Source organism: Heliangelus exortis, chromosome 4 (assembly GCF_036169615.1).
Source record: "Heliangelus exortis chromosome 4, bHelExo1.hap1, whole genome shotgun sequence".
Lineage (NCBI taxonomy): Eukaryota > Metazoa > Chordata > Aves > Apodiformes > Trochilidae > Heliangelus > Heliangelus exortis.
In genome coordinates this window covers 8193137-8219968 of record NC_092425.1, presented here as the reverse complement: position 1 = coordinate 8219968, position 26832 = coordinate 8193137, and the positions used below count along the sequence as shown (strand labels likewise).

The window sequence follows — 26832 nt, the reverse complement described above, 5'->3', positions numbered from 1 at the left end:
TATAAACCCAAGTCAGGAAATCATCTATTACTTTTTTTTCAAGCAAGAGCCCTACAGGATGGGCTATAAAGAAAACAAATTATAAACTTTCACTTTTACAGAGGAAGGGTATGCTGCAGCAGGCAGCAGGGATATTCCTCCCTGTATTCATTATTACAGAAGGTAGGAAGGATAATAGGAAATATAATCCTGCTGACCTTCCTTATGCTAGGCAAATGGATGGAGAAGCAGAAACCAATAAAGGTATTTTGGCATCTTTGCCAAAATTTTTAGCCTTAGTTCTCCCAATAGGAAGAAACTAAGACATTTCAGTGGGTGCCTACTACAATTTTGTTTCCTTTTATTCTTTTTTCCTTGCTAAATTTGTATCATATGGTTTTGCTGGAGGAAATATAGAGCTGATGGGATGAATATCAGCACATATCTGCATTAATTGTTTGCATGTTTCCAGAGAAGTAAGGTGGAAAAAAAGTTTTATTTTTCCAGTAACATGATCTTGGTCCTACAGGGTTTTTGTCAAGTGTTATTTGCTATTTTGCAGGCTATAGTGGTCTCCTCTGAGTCATGCATCCTGTATAATCCCAGAATCATAGAATGGCAGTCATTTACAAAAGAGAACAGGACTATCATATCATACACAGGACTATGTACATGACCAAAACTTTCTCCAGAGAAGTGTAACTCCAAGCCCAACCAGCACTTTCTCCAAAAATTGCCTGCTCCTTAATGTCTTAGGCACTAGAACCTTCTGCTCTCTCAAGACACCTTTTTTCCTGCTGTACAATAGGAGCAGTTTTCTTAGCAGATATTGCTTTTTTTTTTTTTTTTTTTTTGTTCAAGTACTAATTTAGGATTGTTAACAAAAATACAGAAACATTTGCAGCAAGCACCTGGAACACATTGTTAGTGGATTGTGAAGAAATAAAACACATTTTCCACTGCTTTAAGCCTTTTAAATTTTAGTTCTATAATCTTTTTTTACATTATATAATTTCTCCAAGAGATATCTATGGCTTCTACTGCAGAGAAGCTCAGACAAGATGATTATGACAGTTTTTCCTGGTCTTAAATTGCATGAAATCTATGAAATAGTCTTAACTTGGTACAGATTACTTTACCAAACACTGATCAGCATAGCTTGTGATGAACACCAGGCTTTACCAGCTGATTTAAAGAGAGATTAACTGAATGGACCCTTAGAGGGGTACAGTGAAGATGCTATGGAATATTTTTCCTCTTTTGTGTAAGTCACTGGTGGAAACAGTTTTTGGGTTTTTTTTGTCTTTAGCTGATATGCTATCTCACTTATGTGAAACTTGGTTTGTTTGAAATTACACATTTAGGGAAATTTTCTCTCATTGCCAACCATACATAGTTTTGAAATGATAGGAGATAGGTTTCTGGGGTTTTTTAGAACATGAAGGAAATTATGTCATTCATCTACCAGCAGTAACAGTTTCAGTAGAGAAATAGCTCTTTCCTGTAAATCATACAATCACAGAATTATAGATCAAATCAGTTGTATGGGATGCTTAAGGGGGTTCACAATTCCTGTACAGTTCCTCCACAGCTACTTATACCACTTGGCTGTGAGTTTCCTTCCTCTCTTTCACATGATTTTCTAATTATTAATAAATCTTATAATGAAAGGTGAAGACTAGAGAACAGGCTTTGCTTGTATCAACTCCATACTGACAAAGACAATATATTACTGACAAAGACAATATATTCTTGGGTCATCACTGTATGTAAAAAAAAAAAAAAAAAAAAAGTATATTATTTAGTCCCTGCTCCCAAGTAAATCCCACTTGGTCTTTCCCTATTTCTTAGACTGTCCATACTGAATAAAAACCTAAACATGGAGTGATTCATTCATCATAGACTTATAGCTATCATAGATGTCAAAATCTTTGAAGAAAAATATTTTCAGAGGAATTTTTCTATTGTGAGTGAAAGGTGACTCACTCAGCATTGTCCTGTGGTGCAAAGTTCATACGTGTCTTTTTCTGACTGAAACCTATAGCAGAGACTTGGTGTCTTTCTGGAATAATAATGGTTCATCCTGTCATAGTAGACTGAACTGTTTTGCATGTTGTTGAACACATTGGACATGACCAGCTAAGGCTAAGTATTGATTATAGGTATGTGGTAATGTTTTTGTCTAATCATAAAAGAGGCTGGGTTATGGATATTTCATTCCTAAAATAGGCATCCTTATCAATATATAGAAATATGCATAAATTACAATTAAAATACTATTTAACTCTCCATTCAGAGATGTCTTGGTTTCAGTAATTCTGTCATAAAATAAAGTCAAGCCAATTAAAGGGAAATTAGGATTTCTTTTCTTGTCATCAGAATAAAATTTTGCCCTTTTTGTTCATCCTCTGCTTTCTTTGCAGACTGTGTTGAGCTGAGCAATAGTGTCACTGATTAACATGACAGTAGCTGAATGTAATTTTACAATTTATGCAAATTGACTCTTGTTCTTATAAGTTCTGTCCCTATTACTTTCATAATTCAGGATGCTAATTTATGAAGCTTACTTTAGTGTAAGGGGGGGGGGGGGGGGGGGGGCTAATGTTGTTAAAGGATGCAATGTAAACAGGTGAGTCTTGGCTCAGTATAATTCATCTGGCTTTTCTGGGGGGGGGGTTTATGAAACAGTAAGCAGTGCTTTTTTCAGAAAAAGTTCTTTGGAAATCTGTTTTGTGACATTCACTAGTTGGAAGTGGAATAAGAAAGCCCTGAACTTAAGGATAACTATATATGATTATTTTCTTTGCAAAAAGTAAGATCATAAATACATACAGAGATTTGAGTTCCTGTGTGTCCAGCTGGTAAAACAAAAGCTTCTTGTGCCCAGGTACTTAAGATTATCATCCTAAACACAACAGGAATACATCTATAAGCACTGAGTCTAGTACATACCTCCAGCTTTGAAATAAGAGTTTATAAACAATTTTTTAATTTGTTTTCCCCAAAGTGTCTCAGATATAGATCTATACACTATAGTTCTATACTATAGCAGTATGAACTTCATGTATTTAAATCTTTTTGAGAGTACTACTAGCAAGACAACTGTATCCTGGTATACATAATATTTAATCATATGAATTTCAATTTACATATGGGATTCCTCGTAGTATAGGGAATCATGTCAGGTGACATTAGAGTAGGGAAATAAATAACACTATAGTTAGAAACTCAATAAAACCTAAAAGATACCTCGAGGTACCTTGTAGGTACATCCTACAAATCACTTTAAATTTAGATTACATACAGATATGATAATGGGGTTTGGTGACCACATGTCAGACCCGAGGCTAGAAATGGTCTTCTTAGCTTTCAGGCAGCTGGTCTTCAAAAGAAACATAAAATCCATGAGGTGGAGATCTTTGAACAACTTATTATGTCTACATGGCACATGAAGTCCTGTACAGAAATACTAACAAGTTTGACTTGCAAACCTATATCAAGGTATATACTTTAAATACTTTGGGGCTTTTTCTTTTTTTTTTTTCTTTTTTTTCTTTTTTTTTTTTTTTCTTTTTTCAGGAAATTAAAATCCAGGTATTTTCTTAACTTTAGGGTATATTTGAAAAAACACAGGAGGCTTGCAAAGCCAAAACACTTGTCTAAGTATAGGAATAAACATGAGTTAAGTAGCACACTTTTTCAGAAGGGTTAATTAGCACTTGCTTAGTTTTCCTGCTTGTAATTCCAGAGCAAGCTCCTGTAGTGTTTCCTCAGGACCTTTGTGTCATACTTCACTGCTCACAACTTATGCACTGAAGTCTTGTGAAGTGATCCTGGTGTTCCTGTGGATCCACTACTCCATCTATTATCAGTTAATTTTGCATCAGTTAAGCAAAAAAGGTCCTTAAGTGTAGGCACCTATGACTTTTTATACAACTTCAGCTACAAGCGTGACACAAGTGGCACAGAAACAGTGAGAACCAAAGTCCTGGGTGAACATGGGACTTACCTGGTCCCCTTGAATGGAATTTAGAAGGTCCATGAGCAAGTCTGAATTTCACACTTTATTCTACACTCTGCTGCCTGTAGCCAAAGGTGGAGTATAACAAGATCTTAATGAAAGTATTTTCTTAATTATTGGCTCTTATAGCCCCCAAAGGGGCTGAGGTCAGTAAAAAAAAATAAAATTATATGCATGAAGAGATACAGAGGTGTTACAAGAATTGTTGAGTTGGGGGAGCTATCATTTACTGAACACAGGACATTTCCAAGATTATAGATTTAGCAGATTTTTTAAAACAGGAGGTAAAGTTCCTTTGAATTTTTCTTTCCATTTTTGTCCCCAGGTCCAAATTAGGAATACTCCATTTGCTAAAAGTCACTTTTACAGGTCACCTTCCTGATCTTGGGAACGTCCTTGATATGGACTATGTAAAATAAGATCTCTTATCTGACATAATATGTCCTACTGCTCTGTAGTAATTTCACTGAAAGAGATACACTATTTATCAGCTTTTAATTTTCATTAGTATTTTTATGGTTATTTAGAATTTTAAGCGAAAGGGGAAGTTATTCAGTGTCATCTGAATGAATTTTTTAGGTCGTTGGAAGAGGATGTTTCATGCTGGTGAACGGGTCCAAAGTTCCAAATGTTTAATTTGGAAAGCATGGTAAACAAACAGCTGTAAAATGAGAAGGTTTCTATTAGCTTTACTAATGAGAAAAAAATATTCCAGTTAACCAAAGAAGTGGAGAATTAGGAAATTTTGTAACATTACATTCTTTCACACCTTGTTGCCTTACTGGTGCATTATTCCTGGCATAAATAAAAATTTTCAAGGATAATTCTATGCTGAGAAGATGAATGTTTTATTCCATCCCTCTGTGGGTTACTTATCACACAGAGAACTATCAGAAAGGCTTTTTAGGGCATCAGCTGACCACTATAGTTCAATTGTATTCAACCAATAAAGGCATTATGGGGAAGAGGCCTGTATGTCAGCTGGCCATAAATTTTGCTTTCAGTAAGTAGATAAAGATGTTTGAAAGGGAAAATGTTTTTGAGTTATGGTGACTGTGTTCATTTTGTAACAGATGGCAGCAGCTGGTTCTTGCCCATAACCTGTTGATACTAGTCCATGCCTTACTCTGAAATACTGGGGTTTATTTCTTTCATGTGTCACATGTTGCCAGAAGGCAGCATCAGTTGAGCAATAGGTGCAGATCTGGGTTGTAAAAGCTTCTCTGGTGGTCCAGGTGCTACTGAAATCACTGAGTGTGAGTGCTTTGTAAGACACTTGAATGAAGAACAATTACCTGCTGCAGCTAGATTACATTTTGTGTTGGATCATCTCTAGGCTGGAAGCACAGGAGTGAGGAGGTGCAGAAATTAAATATGTGACAGAGTGACAGATGTGGCAGTCCAAAGTACTCAGTTAACCTCTGTTTTGGTAAATCAGACCTGCACTTAGACAAACTGTCAGAACTCTGAAAGGCACCTGGAGGGATTTAAGTTCAAAACTACATCCTTTCCATCCTTCAAAGAAACGTGGAGCTTTAGAACCTTGTTTTGTGTCTGCAATGCTTTAGGTTGCTTTATATTTTCCAAATTCTGGGCTAGACTGCAAACAGAGGGAGTTCTGCAGAAGGTGCTGCAGTCCAGCTGAGATCTGATGAGGGCCAAGGGAGCTACACTGGGCTCATTTTACATTACAGGACACATTTTACATTTCTTGTGTTCCTGCAAACACAAAATAATTAAGCAGATGAAAACTGGAGATAATCCAGAAAGTTGTCAAGTTTCTGGAAAATTGGATAATTATTCTCTCTAGAGTGTTTCCTTTAACGTCTCTGAAAGTAAAAAATCCTTGGGGGTGGTAAAACATTGTTCTTCAAAAGCACTGGTGGTTGGTTGTCAGGATGCACTGGGAACACTGGTGAGAGAGGATTTTGTTTGGTTTTATTTTCCGTGCCTGTTGTCAGAATGATGCATTTAAGGAAGTTTCTCTACTTGGAAGAATTACATTACAGGCATCCAAGAGTCCCAGATGCCTCTGGGCACAGGTATCTTAAAAATCTGCACATTTTTTGAGATGTTTTTGTAATTATGTCTTTTTCTGTCATTTTACATCAGTACTTTACCACAGGATAGTCAGCAACAATATCCATTTTTGCATGTCCTGCAGCAGTATTGTGTTGTTGATAGCTCTTGTATTTCACTCATTGGGTTGGAAGATGGAAAGTGATGAATGGCTGCAGTGGTTTTTTAATAACATGTCCCATTCTGGAGCTTTCTGGAAGAGAAGTCAGTTTTCATTACTGTGACATTACTGTGCCATTGAGGGGTTTTGTTTTCTCTTTTCTTAACACAAGAAAAAGTTGCCAGAATGACAACTGCAAAGAGGAACGATCGAAAAAAAGTATGGAAAAAAAATATTTTAAGAATATTAAGTTCCCAGTTTTGGTTCATTCTTGATATGTTTAGCACCAGTTTAGAATAATCAAACCTAAAATGTTTCTCATATTTTCACTACCTTAAAACCCGAGTTACAATGATTCAAACCTATAATTTTTTTTTTTACAGGAAATTAAAATCCGGATTTTTTTTAAACTTTAGGATCTAATTGAAACAACACAGAAGGATAAATTTTTTTTGCCCTCCATATATTTAAAATGGTGTACTTTTGAAAGAAAACTCAGAGCTCTATTTGCATCCTATTGCAGCACATTTCCTGAGTCCACCCTTAGGCAGGCTGTAGGGTTGGGGATTTCTGGGGCAAAGGAGTTTTTGGTTCTAGCTGAGCTACTGAAAAATAAAAGGGAAAGAGATGAATGGATTTTTTTTTTTTTTTTTTTTTTTTTGCTTCAGCAGTCACCAGCTGGCAGATTGGTTCCTTGGGTCTCTGCCAAGCAGCAGTTTACAGCAGCCCTGCAGCTGCTCCAGGGTAGGCTGGAACACAGCTGGCATCAAGCCACCTTTAGCTTTGGATGAGGACCTGGCCTTCAAATTGGCAAACAGATGAGTTGGGATTGGGGCTTTGCTCACCCACATCTTACTGCTCAGAGGATGCAGTTGGTACCTAAAAGACAACTGCCAAAAATTTGGCATGGAACATTTAGAGGAAGATAAGCAGATATAGGTTAAAAAAGAAAAGCTCAAGTTTTTTCAAAGTATTTTTCATGTTGGTGCTGCATGTGTGGTTTTTATCTTTCTGGATTTCACTCTGGGATATTTCTCTTACTCTGGCCAGGTCATGAGAAGTCTAAACATCTGTAAAATGGGCCAGCAAGAAAATTTAGTTGGACTCAGTTCTTTCAAACTACACCATGTGAATTCAGCAAATGAACAACGTGCAATCCTTTTCAAATCTTCATATTGTGACTTCTATAAAAACGTTTGAATTATAGCATTGATTTTTATAGTATCATTCAAGGGTAGGTGCAGGAGAGACTTCTTGTTGAAATACTCCCATCTGACCACTGTTCTCTTTTCCCGATCAGAAACTGTTATTCACTAATTTGTCACAGATAACAGTGACACTATTGCTTTTTTGGCAATGTTTTTATTAAAATCTCCATTAATTTCATGACTATCTATGCATCTGATAGAATGAGTCTCTCTTTCCTTGTTAACCATTTGTGCCTTATTGCTTAAAGTAGGGTCAAACCAGTATCTTGGAATAATGGAGGAATATTCTAAATTTTTGTTGATGTTTTAAAATTTAGGTAATCTAGCTCTTAATTTGTTACCACCTGGTATTTGTTTAATTATTCAGTAGCAATTTAGAGCTTCTCAAAGCTGAGTAAGACCTTACCTTACCTTACCACATACATACACACACACTGTCTCCCCCCACTGGGCAACAGCCAGCAGCAAGTATTTTGGAGACCTCCAAATCTGGCAGGTATTTTCTAAAATGAAAATATTTCATATGAAATTTAACCTTCACACGTCCTGCTGCTTATGACTCAGCAATCTCACTGAAGGAAGACAAGAACAAGGGTGGCTGCTGATTACACAGATAAATTACATGCATTGCCTGGCACTTCAATAGCAGCTCTAAGAAGAGAAACAGTTCTTAATTCCTAGACTTTTTGCTGAGCTGTGTATGCCAGCATGAAAAGCTCTGAGGTGTGTTTGTTAAAACAAGTACATCCTGATCAAAGAGCAGTATCAGGGTCTATTTTTGTCAGTGTTGGGGGATGGTTATGATTAATCTTAAATAACATTTTCCATTAGATCAGTCCTCATACAAAATCTTGAGGTACATAAATGAACGAACTAAAAGCACATAGAAGAAAATGAAATGAACAAGAGCCAACATGGATTACAAATCAAATAAAAATTGCCAAACCAATCTAATTTCATTCAACAGCACAGTAACTGCCCTTCTGGCTAGAAGAGAAGCTGTGGATGTCTGATTTCTTGGTTTTAGTAAGGCTTATGATACTGTTTTACAAACATATGGTGCAGACTAAATTAAACAAATAGAAGATTGGAAAACAGTCCTTGGAGATAACTTATCAGTGCCCCAGTGTTAAAACAGAAGGCTACAGTAAGTCAGGTTCTATAGTGTTCAACACTATTCATTTACTACCTGGATGATGGACTAGAAAATATTCTTATTAAATTTACAGTTTACATGAAGCTGGGTGGGATGGAAAACATGTTAATGGATAAAATAGGAATCCAGAATGATCCTGATACATTAGGTAAAAGATCAGAGGGATAATTATGAATTTCAACTCAGGAAAATGAGAAATTTTGTTACAATAATCAGCTAACAACTTGGTAATAATTTTGTAGAAAAAGACCTTGTAACTATTGTGGACAACTGGATGAACACGAGTGAGCAATTTCATGCTGCTGCAAGGTAAAACTACAAACCTTGTACTGGAGTGAATTAGAAGTGGCTGAAGAAGTCCTGCCTAGGATTAATAGTGCTGCTTCTGCTGGGTAGTTGTAGAGGATTACCTCAAGTACTGTACTCATGGTCTATTTACTTCAAGAAAAAACATGGAATTACTGAAAAGAATCTATAGAAAAGACAAGTGTGAATGACTCAGAGTTTACAAGATGAGCCCTATGAGAAAACATCAGTGTGATGTTTTTTATTTTAGAGCAGGGAAGATTAAGGGGTAGCTTGACAGCATTCTTCAAAGACATAAACAGGTATTCAAAGATCAAATGGAAATTCTTCCTTCATTTCCATGGTATATAGAGGTAGAAAAAAAATAGTCTTGCAGCTAGAAAGATTCAGTTTAGACATTAGGAAGACTTTTCCTAAAAATAAAGACAATATAGTGGAAGAGGTTATCTGAGGCTGTACAGGTTACATTGAAGAAGGTCCTTAACAGCTGGTTAATAAAAAAATATTTCAGGAAAAACATAGGGCTAAGCTGATGCTAACCAGAGGTGTAGAAGAGAATGGGTGATCCATCATGAAGTTCCTCTCAGTTCTATGATGCCAGTCTTTAGGTTGTCAGAGGGCACAGACTGACACATGGTAACTGCAGAAACATTTACTTATAACAAACTCAAGGATTTTTGTCAGAGCATTGAATTTGGCTCTCTTCCCCCAAAGGAGGATTTTATTAACTAGCACAGAAGTAAAATAATTTTATAAAGACTGATCTTCCATAGAAGTTTCCCCAAGAATGATTACCTAGGAATTAAATTTCATCTCAACATCCATGTGCTGTAGGCATGAAACCTTAAGTGACATTTTCCAGAAGAGTTCCACTCCTGTGTATGAATCTGGGTGCAATCAGCACCAAATGGGAAAAATGGTGCTCCAGTACTAATAGTTTTTGAAAATACCATCTCTGACACCTAAAATGCACTGCAATACTTCTATCCAAACCTCCATATGAATCTGTAGAAGCATGTCAATTAACCTGCCTATACTAAAAAAAAAACAAAAATAAAATAACCCCAAAAAAGTAAGCTGTGAATATTGACTTTATCATTCCTCTGTGTTGCTTTAAAATAGAAGTGCATATGAAGTGACACTGATTGTCCTGACACAATAAGTATTCCCATGGAATAAGTGAAACATCCTGAAATATTTTTTAGCAAAGCAGAATTGTAAGGCTTAGGAGTATTTTTTGTTTTCTCAGATTTGCTCTCCAAGATCAGAGCCCACATAGCAATGTAAGCATCAGGAAGCTGATATTATATTTTTCCAGAGTTCTGTTGCAGAAAACCTATATGTAGTAAAATAGTACTTTTTTTTGCAAATGAACGTCAGAAGTAGGTGCTTTGACCAGGAACTGGGAAAGTGTCAGGGATAGAACAAAGACAAATGTGTATTCCAAAATGACTTAAAATCAAGTACAATTGATGCTATTATTAGAATCCTTCTTCACATAGCTGCAGCTTAGTTACCATAAACTGGCTAGTTAAAAAAACCCAACCAAACAAAAACAAATACACAGAAAAAGCAGAGGTGCACTAATGGCACTGTAAGTTAGGAAACAACTGACCAGAGGAGGTACTGACCACCCCCCCTCTTTTTTTATTTTTTTTTCCCACACATTAGATGACAAAGGACAGTAGAGTTTAAGTAGGTCACGTCAACAACTTTTGGAACTCAAATACAGCTTTTAGTTATTTAATTCTTATTGGGAAAATTGGTGTCATATATGATTTGTAACAATATATAAATAGAATATTTCTTACAAAGCCATATAGGCTTAAAGCTCCTCTGGACACCAGGCTTCTGAACATTCCCAGTTTAGCACGTGTCATTCCCCTGGCTTGCCATGTGCAGGTAAATTCCTCTTATTTGGAGAAAAATAAATTCATGCAAGCTCACAGAGCGTTAAAGTTGTTAACAAGCTGGAATCATTCTTATGTTGCAGCTGAAATAAAATTATTGCTCTGCTCTGGCAGACCTTTTTGGCATGTATTTAACTGTAAGTACACAACAAAACACCTACATCCCAGGGACAGTGAAAAGTGAGCATGTTCTGAGCTTAACTGAAGCATGAAGATATTCACAAAAGATGTTCTTTACATTTTGTAAGTATTTCAGCGTATTAAGAGTTGAACTGTATGCAGTCAAAATTCTTGTTTCCTCTTGTGAAATGCTTTTGAAAATCTGTTTGCAATTCATGGAACCTTTTTATCCATTTCTTATGTTCCGCCCCCCCCCCCAAAAAAAAAGAAAAAAAAAAATCCTCCTGTTATTTAAACTATTTTTCTAAAGAAAATGCCCAAATCATTATCTATAATAATAACCTGCTCAATATTAGTTCTGTTACATGTGAGTGAACAATACTTTTGTTGTATGCTAGCTGTGTTTTGAGAGTTTTGCCAGCATTTGAGATTCATCTTTCATTTTAATCTTCCAGCCTCATGTACCTCTGTAATGAGGAGTGTTTTATATCCCTTACACCATTTCCCTGATGAAATCTATTACTAACACAACATTTTCTTTTGTTTTCCCAGGCTACATTTCCAAACAGAACGGTGAGCAAAAATCTCAGCACAAGGGACAGAAAGTCAGCACATACTCCCACCGAGGACCCTTTTAGATACTCATCGGGCAACCAAGCACCTGCCTATGAAAGCAAGAGCTGCCAAATCTCTAATTTGTATCTGAGCAACCTCCTGAAAGAGAAGGAGATTGTGGAAGTCATCAAGCACACCAGAGGCACCTATGAAACCCTCGCTTCAGAGGTCACCCAGAATGGTTTGGCCACCACAGCACCGAGTCCCGCAAAGGCAGCATCCAAGGCAGACACCTACCCAATGTTCTCAGGAGCTCCAAAAGAGCAAAGTGCTGCACCCCGTCAGCACACCACTTTCACAGGGAGACTTGGACAGCCTCCCAGGGGACCCATCTCTTTGCATATGTACAGCAGAAAAAATGTTTTCCTTCACCACAATCTACACACAGCAGAGCTACAGACGTTAGGGCAACAGGATGGTTAAGAAGGTGCTCGGATTTTTGCCATGCAAGGGGAGTTGATTAAAGAGGAACATAAGCTCACTTAGAGCTGAGTCTTTCGTTTGCTGCTACTTTCAACTGAGAAAAAAAAAAGTAAAAAATGTGTCGTTGTCTGTAGGTTCTGTACTTTCCCATTGGGGACTGTGGTAAAAGGATGAACTAGATTGTTAAATAACTATATTGATTTTTCATGCAAAAGTCACCATGAGGATAATAAATGGGACCATTATACTAGCATTGCTAGTCCAATATTGGCTAAATATTTTTTTTTCTCCCTCTACAAGCCACTATCATTCCCTGAAATTCTAGAAGGTGATTTTAAGTAATACTGTGTATGTTTAATAATGTTACTGTTAAAGTAGATGTGAGGAATGAATAGATAAGTAATTAGAAAACCCTCTTGAATTTCATAGACTAGGGAAATAAGGAATCAGAAGTTTTGAGGACCCTCTTTTCACACTTTTTTTTTTTTTAAACACAGTGAAATTTGCTCGGTTTTAGGGGTGTGTTACCACCTGTTGTGTGTATTTTATGAATGCCTCATGCCACAAGTAGAGCAAGTGACTGATTTTTCTTTCCCAGCAAGGTTCATAGAGGCTCATCAGGTATTTGAGTAAGTAATTGGATCTCATCTTGGTTCTTCAACCTTTCCTTCCCTCTCCCCACCTCTATTTAACTACATTTGTTTGCTTTTGTTTGCAAGTCTTGATGTGTTACACACAAGTGAGGTGAATCAGATGGTGCCTGCTGGGCAGCATGCTGGTCTCTCAGGAATATGAAGTCATCTGATCACACCACAGAACTTGCAGACTCTTCAGTAACAAAAAATCCTGCTTTCCCCTTTCAGAGGGCTCAAAACCAGGCACCTCAGTCAAGTTACATGTGGCATATCCCAAGCGTGACACTTAGTTCACAACCTCTCTGTTGGAGGGTAACCTCTTTGAATGGTAATCTGTTGACACATAGTATTTTATAAATAATTTGGCACATTTAAGTACAACTGAGGCAGATCTGAGACAAATCACTGCTCTCTTTAACTAGTGATTAATAATGAAAGACAGGGGTGCAGCACATCCTCACACAAAGCAGCAAACCAGTGAGTTAACTGAAGTAGCATATCATGAAAAACAAAGCTTCTGTAATCACTAAAAAGGATGTAACTTTTAAAAGGTAAGCCACATAGGGTATATAAAATGAATTAATGATACAGATTTTACCTAGTGTTAAATATGTGCTTAACTGCTTAATATTTGAATTAATTCAAGGATTGGTTGGATTAAGAAAAAAATAGATAATAAGCTTGGCAGATATTCTGCAAAGTCATGTCAGCAGCTTGAACTTTCAGGATTTGATTCGTTGAGAATTTTAATTTGGTTAGAGCAAACACAGGATTTTTTTTATTATCTGATGTTGAAGAGAGCAGGTTTTGTCTAAAAATTCTGTGGTGGTAACTTTGGGTATCCAGAGCTGGATACATGAAATCAAGACAAACATTTGCCAAACTTCTTTGTGTTCTTGTGTGCATAGCTACTGCCAAAACAGAATGTGCAAAAATTGCAAACACAGCTTGACTGAATTATATAGGTATTTGAGACTCCCAGTCCTGCATTGACTCATAATTTAAACTCTACCAAAAAAATGAAAAATAGTAGTAACAAGATTTCTCTGCTCAGAAGCATGTTTTTCTCTGAGTGGTCTCGTAAGGTAGATTGAAAAGACAGTTGGTTCTTACTAACAATGCATTTCAGTCTTGCTCATCTGAAAAGTTGCTGTATGCAATTATATTTCAGATCTGTAAATAAGTTTGCATACACTGTAATCAATGAATTTTTTTTTCCAGGATACAATTGTACTATACTACATTAAAAAGCAGAAAAACAGAAAAACTCTTCAATTTTACCTTATCTACTGTATCTATAGTTGTTTTTTTCTGGAAAAACAGACTTTTGGATTACATTTTATTAAAAAAAAAATCCATCTATCCATTTCAAAAAGAAAATTTTAAATGCTACTATTTTCTTGGAGAATCTTTTATAAAGATGAAGCTTAAAAAACCTGGAGAAAACAGTTCAATTAAAAATGAGGGATATTTTTAAAATGTCATCTTGAAGCTGTTTTGTATCAGTATTTTCAGCATTGTTATAATATTTGTAATACTAAGTGTAAATCTCACCCACAGAAGGGTATTAGCCACATGTTAATGTACAGTACAGCAGTAACTGTAAAACAGAGGTCTTTTGTTTGATCCTCTTGTGTATATAGTATATCATAAAAGCAACAGCATGTGGTCATAATTTCAGTGAATTGATTCCTTTGTACTAAAAATCTCTAGTTTTTTAAGAGTTCCATGTATAAAATTATTTATACATTTCTCCAAGGCTGTACATATCCAAAGACATGACACCAGGGGGAGAAGACACATGATTTTTTTCCATGGATGGACTCTTTTATCCTTTTTTTTTTTTTAATATATCTGTTTGTACAACAAAGCATAACTGTAAAATTTCTGCTGAAAATTGCTTACTATTAATCCATACGTTTAGGTGTGGTAGAGGCTTTGTGAAGGAGGAGGAAATCCCCAATAGAAAAGCAGTTTCCATTTCAGGCAATGTCCCATTTTTTGAAACAATCATTTGGCAAATGAAAGCTTAGATCTGCCCCCTAGATTTTTAGTAATATAATAGAGCCACACCTGAGATGGTGTCTCCAGATTTACCCTTGTTTCCCTTACTTGAGTGTTTCTGCAGGATGTATGCAGAAGATACAATGCTAGGGCCAACCTTGGTCATAGACTATTAGGAAAGCAGGAAAACACTTGTTCAGTACTCTTCTTCTGTTTGGATTTCATTGTGGAAAGAGTTTTTTGTTATATGTTGTGCATGTGAATGGAGTTTAGGTGGGTGCTTGTGCACACTGAAGCAAGAAGTTGCACTCTAAACCTCTCCTCTATTTAGGCTCTTTAACAGCATCTGGAAGCATCTGACCATAAACCTGTCAGCCACTTTTGAAGAAAGACTGACCCTCTCTGCATAAAATAAATCATCTGAAATAGATTTCTTTTTAAAATCCAGAGCCTCCCATTTAAATTTGTTGCCTTTCATTCCAAAACATAGACATCCACACAAGTGAAGGGCTTTCCTTACAAATATTTTTTTTTTTTTTTTTTAAATTATGAGTGTACCCAGAATAAGACGTTCACATGAGGTTTGCATAAGCATTTGAAATTTACACTAGGATATTAATGTTTGTCCTACAGCTTCACTGGAGCTACTGTCTAAAACCTGGTATTTTTTCTCTTATCTAAAAGCCAGTTTGGAAGTAGAGATTTCTGTCTGTGCTGATTCACTTTACCCTCTTAATTACAAATTAGTACTGGTTTCATTGGTACAGCATTGACTTCAGTTAGATAACATGGAGTTAAAATGATTGGAATTGTGCCTTTAGTCCATCTAGTCTCAGTTTATGCATCGGAGATCTGTGACTTCAGAAATCTTTCCTGATTTACAGAAAAGACAAGGAAATATTTGACCTAGCAAAAAATGGCAGTTCACGATTTATAGCAAATATATTTTTCCCCCCCTTCACATTCAATAGCAAAATAATCCATACAAAACTCTGTACATCTACATAAATCATAGATGAAGTCCAGTAGAGTAACAGACTTCTACCAAAACTTTGAAATAAATACCTGAAGCAAAAAATCCAGGGGAGTTTTCTTACAGATGTTTGTAGTGTTTCAAAAGTTTAGTTCTGTCACTAAAAGAATTAATGAAATGTGTCCTATCTTCTCTGTAACTTCTTGCTACTGAGGGTTATTTTCTGGGGCAGAATTGCCTGATGGAGGAGGCAGTAGAGAGTGAGAAAGTGCATTGAAAGTATTGATGGAGGTCTCCTCCCAGCTTGTAGAAACAAAAACCATCATTTCCAGGATGTATTTTAAAGTTTTCCTGTCAGCAAGAAGCTGGCAGAGATCCTCAGAAGAACAGGCTCAAATCATGCAGGCCATGATTGCCTTTAAACTGAAGCTGTGCTCCATAAGGCACTTCTAGGATCATTTGGACATCATACCTTGCTGAAACCTATTTTTTTTAAAGTGAAAAATGCCACGTGCTGGTTTTAACCAGCAAGATTCAAGTTTGAATCTTGCTTCATCACTGATGGTCTGTGCAGCTTTTGGGAGTGTATCCACATATGATACTGGCACTTTTTACTATGAAAGACAATGCCCTTTCTGAGGGGCTTGAGATGTGCAGTTTATTTTCAGTCTAGGACAACTGTCTGGATTTAATTATTTTCTTCTTCAAAAGTCTTCACTTGTTGCAAAGGTAAAGGGACCTACTTGCTGAAATATATTAGAATTTTTGAGGGTTATTTTTTTGTTTAAATTGCACAAAAGATCTTTCCATACATAAAGAAACGAAGCGTAACCAAAACCAAACCAACCAAACAAAAATCCAAACACCTTCCCCACCCATAATTTTTACCAGCATAAATTTTTTTTCTAGCCCTCAATCCTGTACTTGAAACACATGGGGAGGGCTGCTGAGGATTCCTGCAGAAGCAATCCTGCCCCAGTGAAAGCAGAACAACAGGAAACTTATCTGGGTTTCTCTGCATGATCCCTGGGGATGGCAAACCTCTCCTGGTTGATCTTAACTACAAAACATTTGTGAGAATCTGATGGATGTGCCAAGTGTCCTATCTGTTGGTTTTCCAAATCTGTGCAGAGGTTATAGAGCACAAAACACTCCAACAGAAGATTTTTCTATTGTGCAAATAATATCTCCTTATATTTCATGTTGCATTTCTTGCTGTTACTCTGGATTTCAGAAACAGTCCTTGTGCTGACAATGTACACAGGTTGCACCAGTGTCATTTCTGATTTAAAAGGCTCTGTTGGATTTTTTTATTTTTTTTTTATTATGTGATCATTAAGATCACGTATTTTCTCCCCAGCTGTGCTGCTGGTAGAGTAGTAAGAGATACATTCACAGAAAAAAAATCCAGCTCTTAACTAAAGGCTCCAGTTCTCTTGGTGAATTGTGGTTCCAGTCAATTTACATTTATCACCAAATGGCTCTAAAACTTATTTTAACATCTGTATAAATAAATACATCACCTGTCTCAGGCCTGCTTTTATCACACTGAAAAAGCCATAATCAGGGGCTAATAACTGGATATCAACAGTAATAGGAGAAATTTATTTTTATTTTTATTTCTCCATTATGTCAATGCACTTTATCTGAGTGCTACATATGATGTACAAATTACCTTATATTCTTTCTCTTACCTAACTTGATTTCAATAGGGTTCAGAATTCTCTGCTTAACTTTAAGCATAAGAACAATACCAGCAAAGTAAAACAATTGAATCCTTCTTTGAAAATGTAAAGAACAAATAATATGATTTTCTAACATAAACAATTTAATTCAAATCTATTGTTTGAAAGGCATGACATACAAAAAGTATTTTTACTTATACTTCTCAAGCCCCTTGTCCAGCTATACTGTCAGGCTTTTCTTTCAAATCACGATTTAAAAAACAAAAGCTATCTATTTCTTTTCCACAGTTAAGGCTATGGGGAAAAAAATTACTTTTATATATTCTCTGACTGTGTGTAGGGATGATCAATATTACAAGGAGAATTTAAGCAAAGTCCTTAATCAGTGATGCATCTGATATCATTTAAGCAAGAGGATCAAAAGTATATAAAAATCTGTGTAAGTGGAGAACAGATGTTTTGTAGCTAGGAAAAATGTGATGGATGGGTAAGTGGTGACAGACTGAGAACTCTTTTTCTGTTCTGTTCTGTGTGGTGGTGCACAGCCATTTTCTGTGAAATAGTCTGAAGTAATGTTTAAAAAATAAATCTCTTGAAATAAAAAGAAATGAGCTAAAATGATCACCTAACATCACAAAGTATGGATGAGGGTACTTGATTTTTTGATCAAAGAGCTTCTGAGTGAATATACCTCTTATTAGCAATGTTATTTTTATCTGAAGGATAAGGGTAAGCAAAACAACAGAATTGCATCATATACAGAAACAATTCAACAATTCAGACCAAAAAAACCCAAACAAACAAACAAAAAATTGTATCTCTAAAGTCTTGCACTTTGTGTAGTAATTTCTAACTATCTGGAGTAGGTTTGTGTAAATGCATTTAATGCAGCCATGGTAGTGCCCTTACACTAGGGACTGGTATACTTTAAAAAAGAAGGAAATGCTGAAAAGTCATGACCCAAATCCTTCAAAAAACTAAGTGTGATTAACAGGGTTGTGGCTTTGGTTTTACTTTCCAGTGAAGGATCACAATTCTTGTGAGAAAACTTCCATACAAATCTCTGCTGGCAGTTCAGCCCATGTCAAATTCAAACCAATTTGCATACAATTAAAGTCAGTCCAATTCTGAGTATTTTTGGAAGTTGTACATGCACTTTTTTTTATTATTATTTTTTAACAGGACTGTTTTGCTTTAGGTATTAAAATCCAGCATTATTTCTGATCATTTTCTCATTGTGTGCTGGTTTATGAGTGTATTGCTGTTTAGGATGATAATTTTGGTTTTTTTAGCTACTGACCACTGTAAAAATTGATGGACTAATAAGGAATTAATTTTTGTACTATGTGCTGATAAACAGCCATTGAATTTCTAAAACAATACACTGCAAGGCCAGCTGCTATTTACTATTGAAAACAATTTTTAAATATAATTAACAATGTCATACAGCCTGAATTAGAGGCTGTGAAAAAACAAAAAAAGGTGAGAAAAGGAGGAAAATATTAAGTATAAGTAATTAAAAATTAAGTATAAGAAGTGCACTCTGGAAGATTATTGAAAAGAGGACAGTACTCCATGAGGCAATGGAAAGCTTTTTCACTGAATGTATCTTAGCCCAGGATTTCACTTACAATGATTTATGTGGTAACTAAATTTAAAAAGAAAGAAATGAGAGTATTTTTTCTAAGAGATAACAGACTTTAAATTAAAAAACAACTTGGAGAGGAATTTACAATAGTGAAGATATTTGCCCCAAGGTATCTACCTTTCAATTATGTTCTGAAAATGAAGCTGTAAAATATATGTAGGTTTTTGGACAAGGTTTTTTTGTGATTTTTGGTGGTTTTACCTTACAAAGCCATGAATGAGTTAAGTTATTATGCTTTTTTGGCAGATAAATATTATATAGTATTTAAAAACGTTTAAGCCACAAACATAACCTTTGATTTTAGTATCACAGTACCAAATATCTTCTGAATTTTTTCATTGATTTTTTTTTTTTTTTTGGTTTTTTGCTTTAAATTGTGTTTTGATGTTCTGTAACTTGTGTGCAATAAGAACCTGATTGTTTCAAATTCAGTCTTTGTGCACTGACTGAAAAAAACCACATAGCCTTTGGATACAACCACTTGTCTCTGAAGAAAATCAAGCAGCATTATATTGATTTTTTTAAATTAGATTAGTAGGAATATGGTTTATTCTTAAGAGTTTTGGCAGTTCATAATACAGTTCTTTGGCGTTCTGTTAATATAATTTAAGGGACATTTGTTTGTTCCTATTTTGAGTTGGCTTTAATTTTATCTTTATGTTTTATGGAGAAAAATAAATATTATTTTTTAATATTTATATGGAATGTTAATTTTAAACCTTTCTGTAAAGGTGCACGTTCAGATATTTCTGAATTTGAATTGTACATAAAGGGCTCTTAGGTTTTTTTTCATTTCTGCCAAAAGAGAATTGGTTAATAAAAACACTGTTGGTTTTTTTAATGAGCCTGTGTTGCTTTTTATTTGCAGTATCTTACATTTCTTTACACTTTTATGTTGGTGACATACATGTTGCACTTTAATAGACACAAAAAGTTTTATGACTTAATGCTGTTAGCAATCTGTCACAAAGATTTATGCTGTTTTTTCCCTAGGTTCTTTAATAACTTGCTGAGAACAGTAGATTGAAGATACTTGATACTCTGGTAACAATTAAGTAAAAACACCTCTTCAGAACTTTTTACACAATCAAAAGGAAATATAAAAAAGTTCTACTGTGTTGGAGGAAAAAACACCACCTCCATTCTGCCTTGGTATATTGCAAATTGCTTACGACATTGTTTCCTAAGTAATTTTGCATCTACAACATTTCTCAATTCCTTTCTCCACTTTTCAGTTGTTCTTAGTATGAAAACAGTAGCTTCTACAGTTAAAATTAGGCTTAATTTTATTTTTTACTTTATTTCAGCTTCTTGTTCTGGTATATTATTTTGTGTGTACTGTGTGTACAAAATATACTGTTTCAAGTAAGAATGTTATAAAACACTTGCCCACTTTGCTTCTTTTTTCCTTGTTCTATGTCTAAATGAATGTCTTAACTTTCAAAGGCCAAAATTATTAATATTACTTTGATTCAAATATGGAAGAAATAACTAAATTATCACATTTTAAGGCTATAAAATATTTATATCACTACGGGGGCTCTATTAATAAAAAAAGTATGAAGACCAAAATGATAGCTTATCTTGTTATAACTGATAGACTAGTGGCCAGCAAAGTTCTACTTCAATTTATTCCTCCATGTAATTAATTCCAGTGGGCTTCATTCTTAGGTCAGAATGCTTATTTGGGATTTTTTTATTATTTCTTTTTTTATCACTAGCAGTATACCATCTTCAGTCTCAGCTTTAAAAGCCTCATCTTGGCCTCCAATTCTGCATCTATTAAGATATATTTTTCTGTGAATTTAAATAAAGGAGATTATGAATGTTGGTTCTTTAGGGGAAAAAAAAAGTAAGAGAATGAGCTTAATCTTAAGTCATGGTCTCCGAGTGAAAAAAAAAATTATTATAAAATTAAGGTAAGTTGATCTCAAAGATATTCAAGATATTCCAGGTGTTGGAAAAGCAATAATAGTATGCATAGTTCCTTGAGCTAAAATGAAATACTTTACTTAAAAATTAAATTTCATTCACAAAAACCCTGCTTATATTGACTCAGTGCAAGTTAAAGTATTTGTAAGCATCATTCCACCTGTGTGCTTCAAGCAGATGAATCAGGCCTGAGGAATCAGCAGGGATCCACTTCTAAGATGCTGCATAACAGCTGTGAACTTGTTAGCAGTACCAGCTAGATCTGTGTCCTGCTTTAAATGGCTTCAGTCATTTTATTCATTCTCCTTCCTTTTCCCTTTCTTTCTCTCCTTCTTTCTCTTTCTCTTCTTTTTTTCTTTTTTCTTTCCTGCTTTTTTTTCTTTTTTTTTTTTTTTTTTTCCAAAATTCTACCTGTAATGTAAGGTGTTCTGAACACCTAAAGAGACTGAGAACGTTGAGAACTGAGTTTCACCTGTGCCTGATTTACTTACCAGCTCCTGGATAAGCACCAGGTCTTAAAAGTTGGGGGTGGAAGAGGTGTTCTTTGTTATCAGTGGTGCTAGGGCTCTTGGTTAAAAGGAGCATGTGGAAGAAGTAAAGAAAAAGTGTATTTTATGGTGAAATAGTACAAAGGGAGGGGACCAGCACACTCTGAATTACATTTGAATTGGTTTTTTTGAGTCTGTACCAGTTTAGACTCATTTCTTGATTCAAGGGGACAAATTCAGGACTGGGCTGTATCAAGGATGGAAATGCTGCAGCTATTAAAGAAATACTATGAGAAACCAACTGAAGAAAGGCTTGGGTAAGTCATTGCATTCCTGTTTCTCAGCACTGTCAAGTTTTTATTATTGGGAGGTGGTTATGCCTTGGAGTACAGTATTTTTGCACCCCGTAACAAGATTAGTTTTGCTTTTTTTTTTTAATTATGTTTAATTTGTTATGCTGGTTGACCTGTTACTCTGACTAGCCTATTGTTACTGTAAGCATTGTTCCTTCCATTAAATTGATTTCCATTTTGAATCATGAGCAATGCCTAAAAGAGTCATTAGGACACTTCTGTTACTTCATACAACTTAGTGTAGAGAACTCTGGCTACATATTGAGACTGTGTGAATTTCTGTTCCTGATTATCTTAATCCTTAGCTGTGTAATCCTGATGTAGTTATGCTATCTGTGTTGCTGTTCTGAGTTATGATAAATCTCTTTTCAGGGTTTCATGATAGAAATTCTTGATCTCTAAGACCCAAGTGTGAAAAATGTGCATATTTTAGATCTGCTCTAACACCCATGGGCAAGTGCACAGACATATACAAAATTTAATTTAGAATCTTATAGGTGAACACTTGTGGACCTGCTATTATTATACCTCCTTGAAGCCCTTCAGCTTTTCCTGCTCTAAAGATACATTTCAGTTGCTTGCAGGCCCATTCAATTCTAAATGCAGTTTTTAAACAAACTAAGTAAAAAACAGAGAAGATGTTGGAGAGGGAGGAAAAGAAGCTAAAACTTAGATTTATGAGCAAACAGAAAAACACTTGATCCAACAGAGAAACTGAACTATATGGAATTTCCTGTTTCCTCCTCTTTGCTCTGCTAGAATGAGGGGAGCTAAGGCATGCGAGTGTCTTAGTTGCACCAAGGCTTAAAACAAAAAAAAAGTATTATCTCTAGAAAAGCATCAAATAGGGTTCAAATGAGTAATGTTCTTTATTAATTTCTCTGGAAACCAACTGCTACATGAAGTTGAGAGAAGTTCATCCACAAAATGGCAGAGTTAGTTCAACCGTGCAAACACTGCCCCTCTTTGTCTGATGCAGAAAGTCACTGGAAAAATTCAATATATAGTGGGAGCAATCTCACTGTAATATTAAGAGCTTGAATCTTGGAACCATGACTCTGAATTTCGTTGCTGTGACAATGCAATTTGCATGGACTGCCAGATGGCAGTGCTGGATATTGACCTACACCATTTCCCAAAAAGCTTCTGCTCTGTTACAGAATTAATGAAAGCAAAAGAAAATGGAGCTTCTTTATCTGTGAAAGGCCTTCCAACTCATGACTGGTGGAAAAAATGAAAGAATGGCAAAGGCAACAAATCATGCAAAATAGCTGGGCTCCTTTTGTAAGGGTTTTTACACATCCAAATTAATCCCTTTGGAACTTTCACAGCTCTGATTTTTCAGCAAGGTTCCAGAGCTGAAAAGCAGATTCCCAGGATAAAATTCCTAATTAGTACCTCGTTTATCTGTTTGAAACAACCTGAAAACCCCTCCAAGTTTACGGCTTGAAAAAAGGATTTCCCCTTGTAGTTCTCGAAAGGCAGTGCTGAATTTGTCAAAGCTGAACTGAGTGCTCACAGACTCCTTGCTCTTCTTTCCAACAATGATACAGATCTTGATATACTTATTTAATTTCCTTACATTGTTGACACCTAACTTTTATGTCTTGGGAGTTATGCAATGTTCATCTTAGTGCCACAAGACTGGTATTTTATTTGGGTGCCAGCTTTGTGAAATTGGTGTTCCTTTGAACACCAGCTCCCTTTCCCTATCCCACTCTTCACTTTGAACATCTCTTATGTTTGCTTGTAATTCCCTCCAAATAATATTTTTTAAAATATTAATCATTATGGAAATACTATTGGGTCATTGATTAGATGCCTGTGCGTACCAGTGCTGTCTCTACACATATTTTGTTCAAATTCCTAGGGAAAATCTAAAAAGGCAGAGCTCTAACTGGTTTGAAAGCAAAATAATACAGTTTGGTCAATACAGACTGTGGGAGGAGAGGACCATGAAGACTGTGAGTGTATATACAGGCCTACACTGTCAATTTAACTTTTTTTTTTCCAACCAAGAATCCCAGCTCCCTTTGCTTCTGGGTTGGTTAAGGGCTTTTTGGTTGTTTGGGGTTTTTTTCCACTTAAGTATTGTCTGGGTATATAGAAATGGAATGAAGGTCTAATCTGTTTTGAGCTTATAGATATGCCAGTACTTTCAATTAACAAAAATTGGGGACAACAGGCTATAAATCTGGAGCACAAGTTGGGAGCCTTTGACTGATGAATATGTATGGTCTGTTATCCTACTATTAGAGTACTGGTAGGAATATTGGATCTTATTTTAGCCTCACTGGCTGGGACTGTCAAAAGTCTTGTACAATGTCTTGAGATAATAAAGATGCAGACAATTAATGTTTGTTACACTGAGGCTACAATTTAGGGAGATAAATCTCAAAAAATATACCAAAACATTAGTACCCATGAAATGTGCACAAGTCTTTTAAGCTTTCAGTTCTCATGTCAGAATAAAATTCATAATAGTATATGAATTTCCTGGTAATAGCTTTTTTGGTTGTTTCTGGCTTAGCACATGTCAAACACCCCACAGTGCGGAACATGTGCTTCCAACTTCTGATATTTGAGTTTTCTGGAATATAATGGCTTCTCCTTTAGGTTCTCATGCTAATATGTTTAGGCTTGATATAAAAAGGCTTTTAAACACTTATCACAAAAGCCAAACTGTCATTTTTTCACTCTGAATGAAGTAGAAACAGCACAACTGATTGTTTGTGAAACTGCCTTCCCTGACTGGTTAAAAAGTTTTAGAAAAGGCTACTTACCAGCATGATCTCTTACTAAGAGAAACTGGAAAGAAAATGTATTGGAGGTCCTGGCTATCTGATATGTAATAAGTGAGGAAACATCTTCTCTATCAGCAATCTTTGCTGTGGAGGATATTTTAAAGGACTTTTCCCTGTGATCTGTGCATTTGTGATGGGCATTAAGGACTTCAGGAGAAGATATTTGCAGTGTAGGTCAGTAACTAGTGGCTTTAGGATACTGATGTGTGAGTGAAAAAAACACCTAGAAGTATCATTTTCTCATATGAATTCTGGATTCTCACATTTAGGTGTCATCATATAAATTAATAGAGTTGGTGAAGTTAAACTTGAAAGGAAAGTGTTGGCTGCAGCAGCTCTAGGGGAGATGGAGCATACAGCTTGCCAAAACTAACCCAGGGACATTGGCACACAACTACCTAATAATGTAAGGGCTATAAAATACAGGAAAATACACATGCCACAGTAGCTGCTGGGTCAGATAATCCAGTGATAAATAGAAAACAAACAAACAAAAAAAACCCCTGAAGAACACATGTTTGCCCCTCTCTCCTCAGCAGCTGCTTTCTTTTGAATGGCTTCTACTAAAATAGCTCTCCTGTGCTGACTTAGAGAGGTTCATAGAATCAATAAATTACTTTTCTGGGAGGAGGAGGGGAAGTTACAAATCTTAGTACTTACCAGAGAAATGTCTCCTTCTGTGATAACTGCTTCCAGTATTTCAACATTTTGCTTCCTTAAATTCTGCAGTATTCATCCTAAACGTAAATGTAGCTTGTACTCATCATATGAAATTTTTTGAGGGATGGTTTCTGTAGCCTTTTCCATAAAGACTACTCTCCTGAAGACCCTTGCTCTGTGTCTTGCTGCTGCTGCTTCTGAGGTGCCCCTGCTAGGGTCAGACTGCTTGCAGCTGGGTTACTTTCTGCAGCAGCTAGCTTAAAATCAGTGAAAACCTTGGACAGACATGACTGATAGACATGAGACCTGTGAGTTGCCTTTCTTCCATGGATATCTTCTCTCTTTCCCATTTTATGCCTGGACATCCCCTTTCTGTCTTGCATTTCCCGATTCTCCCAAGTTTAAATTCCTTCACCCCTTGTAAGGATAGGCCTGGAAAAGGACACATAGGCAACAGGTGCTCTGCAGTCCTTCCTTAAATCATCAAATGCTAAGCTATCTTTTTTTTTTTTCCCTGGCTCAAAAATAGCTTTGAGTGTATGGTTTTGGGTTTTTTGTTGCTTTGATTAGTTTGTTGGTTTTTTTTTTATCTTGGGTGCCACATATTCTTTACCAAGTACCAGAAGTAATATTTATATTGCTGTACATTTATGGGAACAGATGCAAACCAGGTCATGCTATCTTATATTTTAGAGCTAAACTGTTTGTGGGAGACATAATCAGCCTTAACACTGGACTGCTCCAGTGAAGAGTGTTTTTTCTGAAGATAGAGAAAACGCAGGGTTTCAGAGCAGGCTGCTTCAGGACCAAACTGATTTACTTAGCTCAGACTTCAACCATGAGTTTCTGTGGTTCTAAAGCCTTTCAAGAAGCTTCCTCCAAACAAGCTAGAGGACTCTGCTGTAAACTAGACACAAAACCAACACAGGTTTAAAAATGTCTTCAGTAATTAGTCTGGTTTTTTAATAGATGTCATTTCCATCTAGCTTATTCTACTGCTGTAGAAGTGTGCCTGAATAAACGGGTAGTAAACCCACAGGAATGTAAATGGAGCATTTACCCTGACCCAAATGGGATGTGTACCCTGGTATCAGATAATTTCAAATTCTGCTTTCTGTAATACCTGCAGCTTGTTCCACAGCAGCAAGGGCATGTGGCCACTGGGTCACATCCTAGTGCTCAGACCTGCCATATGGGGATTAATTTATCCAGGTGGTTTTAGCCTTCTGTCTTTTGACATAAGGAAAGATCCTTGCAGACTTCATGCAGTTCTCAAACCCCACTTCTACGTGTAGCATAACTTCACAGATGTCAAGCCTTTAGCTCATGGAAGACTAAACTTGCTTCATGCTGCATCACTGAAACTGTGATAGGTTTCCAAGTGAAAAGCCCCCCTGGTGGAGGATGTATCTCTGCGTGGGCTTTACATATATATAACTAACATATAGCATCCAGGAGAACAAGCTATAGTCACTTCCTATTTCGAAGGCATATCATAAAAAAAATACCAATTTCTTATTTTACTTTCAGTGGTCATTACAGCCAACTGAGAAAGTGAATTACATAAGGTATTTATAAAGCAGCAAAATATTCATAGGAATTGCTTAAGCTACTTTAAATATTTATGGAAATAACGACAATTTCCATCTGTCACCCTAAAAATGGTACAAACCGTTGCTCCAGATCTGCAGTACTGGAAGCTGTCTGGCACTTTGAGAAGAGTGGGGAAGAGA

General features: G+C 36.0%; 1 protein-coding gene across 4 annotated transcripts in view; it reads left to right on the top strand.

Moving 5' to 3' along the window:
* CCSER1 (coiled-coil serine rich protein 1) overlaps window positions 1–15409 on the top strand; it is a 669425-nt gene extending 654016 nt beyond the window's left edge. For all 4 annotated transcript variants that reach the window (XM_071742835.1, XM_071742834.1, XM_071742832.1 and 1 more), the window contains one exon: window positions 11432–15409. In XM_071742835.1, coding sequence (XP_071598936.1) covers window positions 11432–11917 — 486 coding nt within the window. In that variant the 3' untranslated portion in view covers window positions 11918–15409. The remainder of the gene's footprint in view (window positions 1–11431) is intronic.
* The last annotated feature ends 11423 nt before the right edge of the window (window positions 15410–26832 follow it).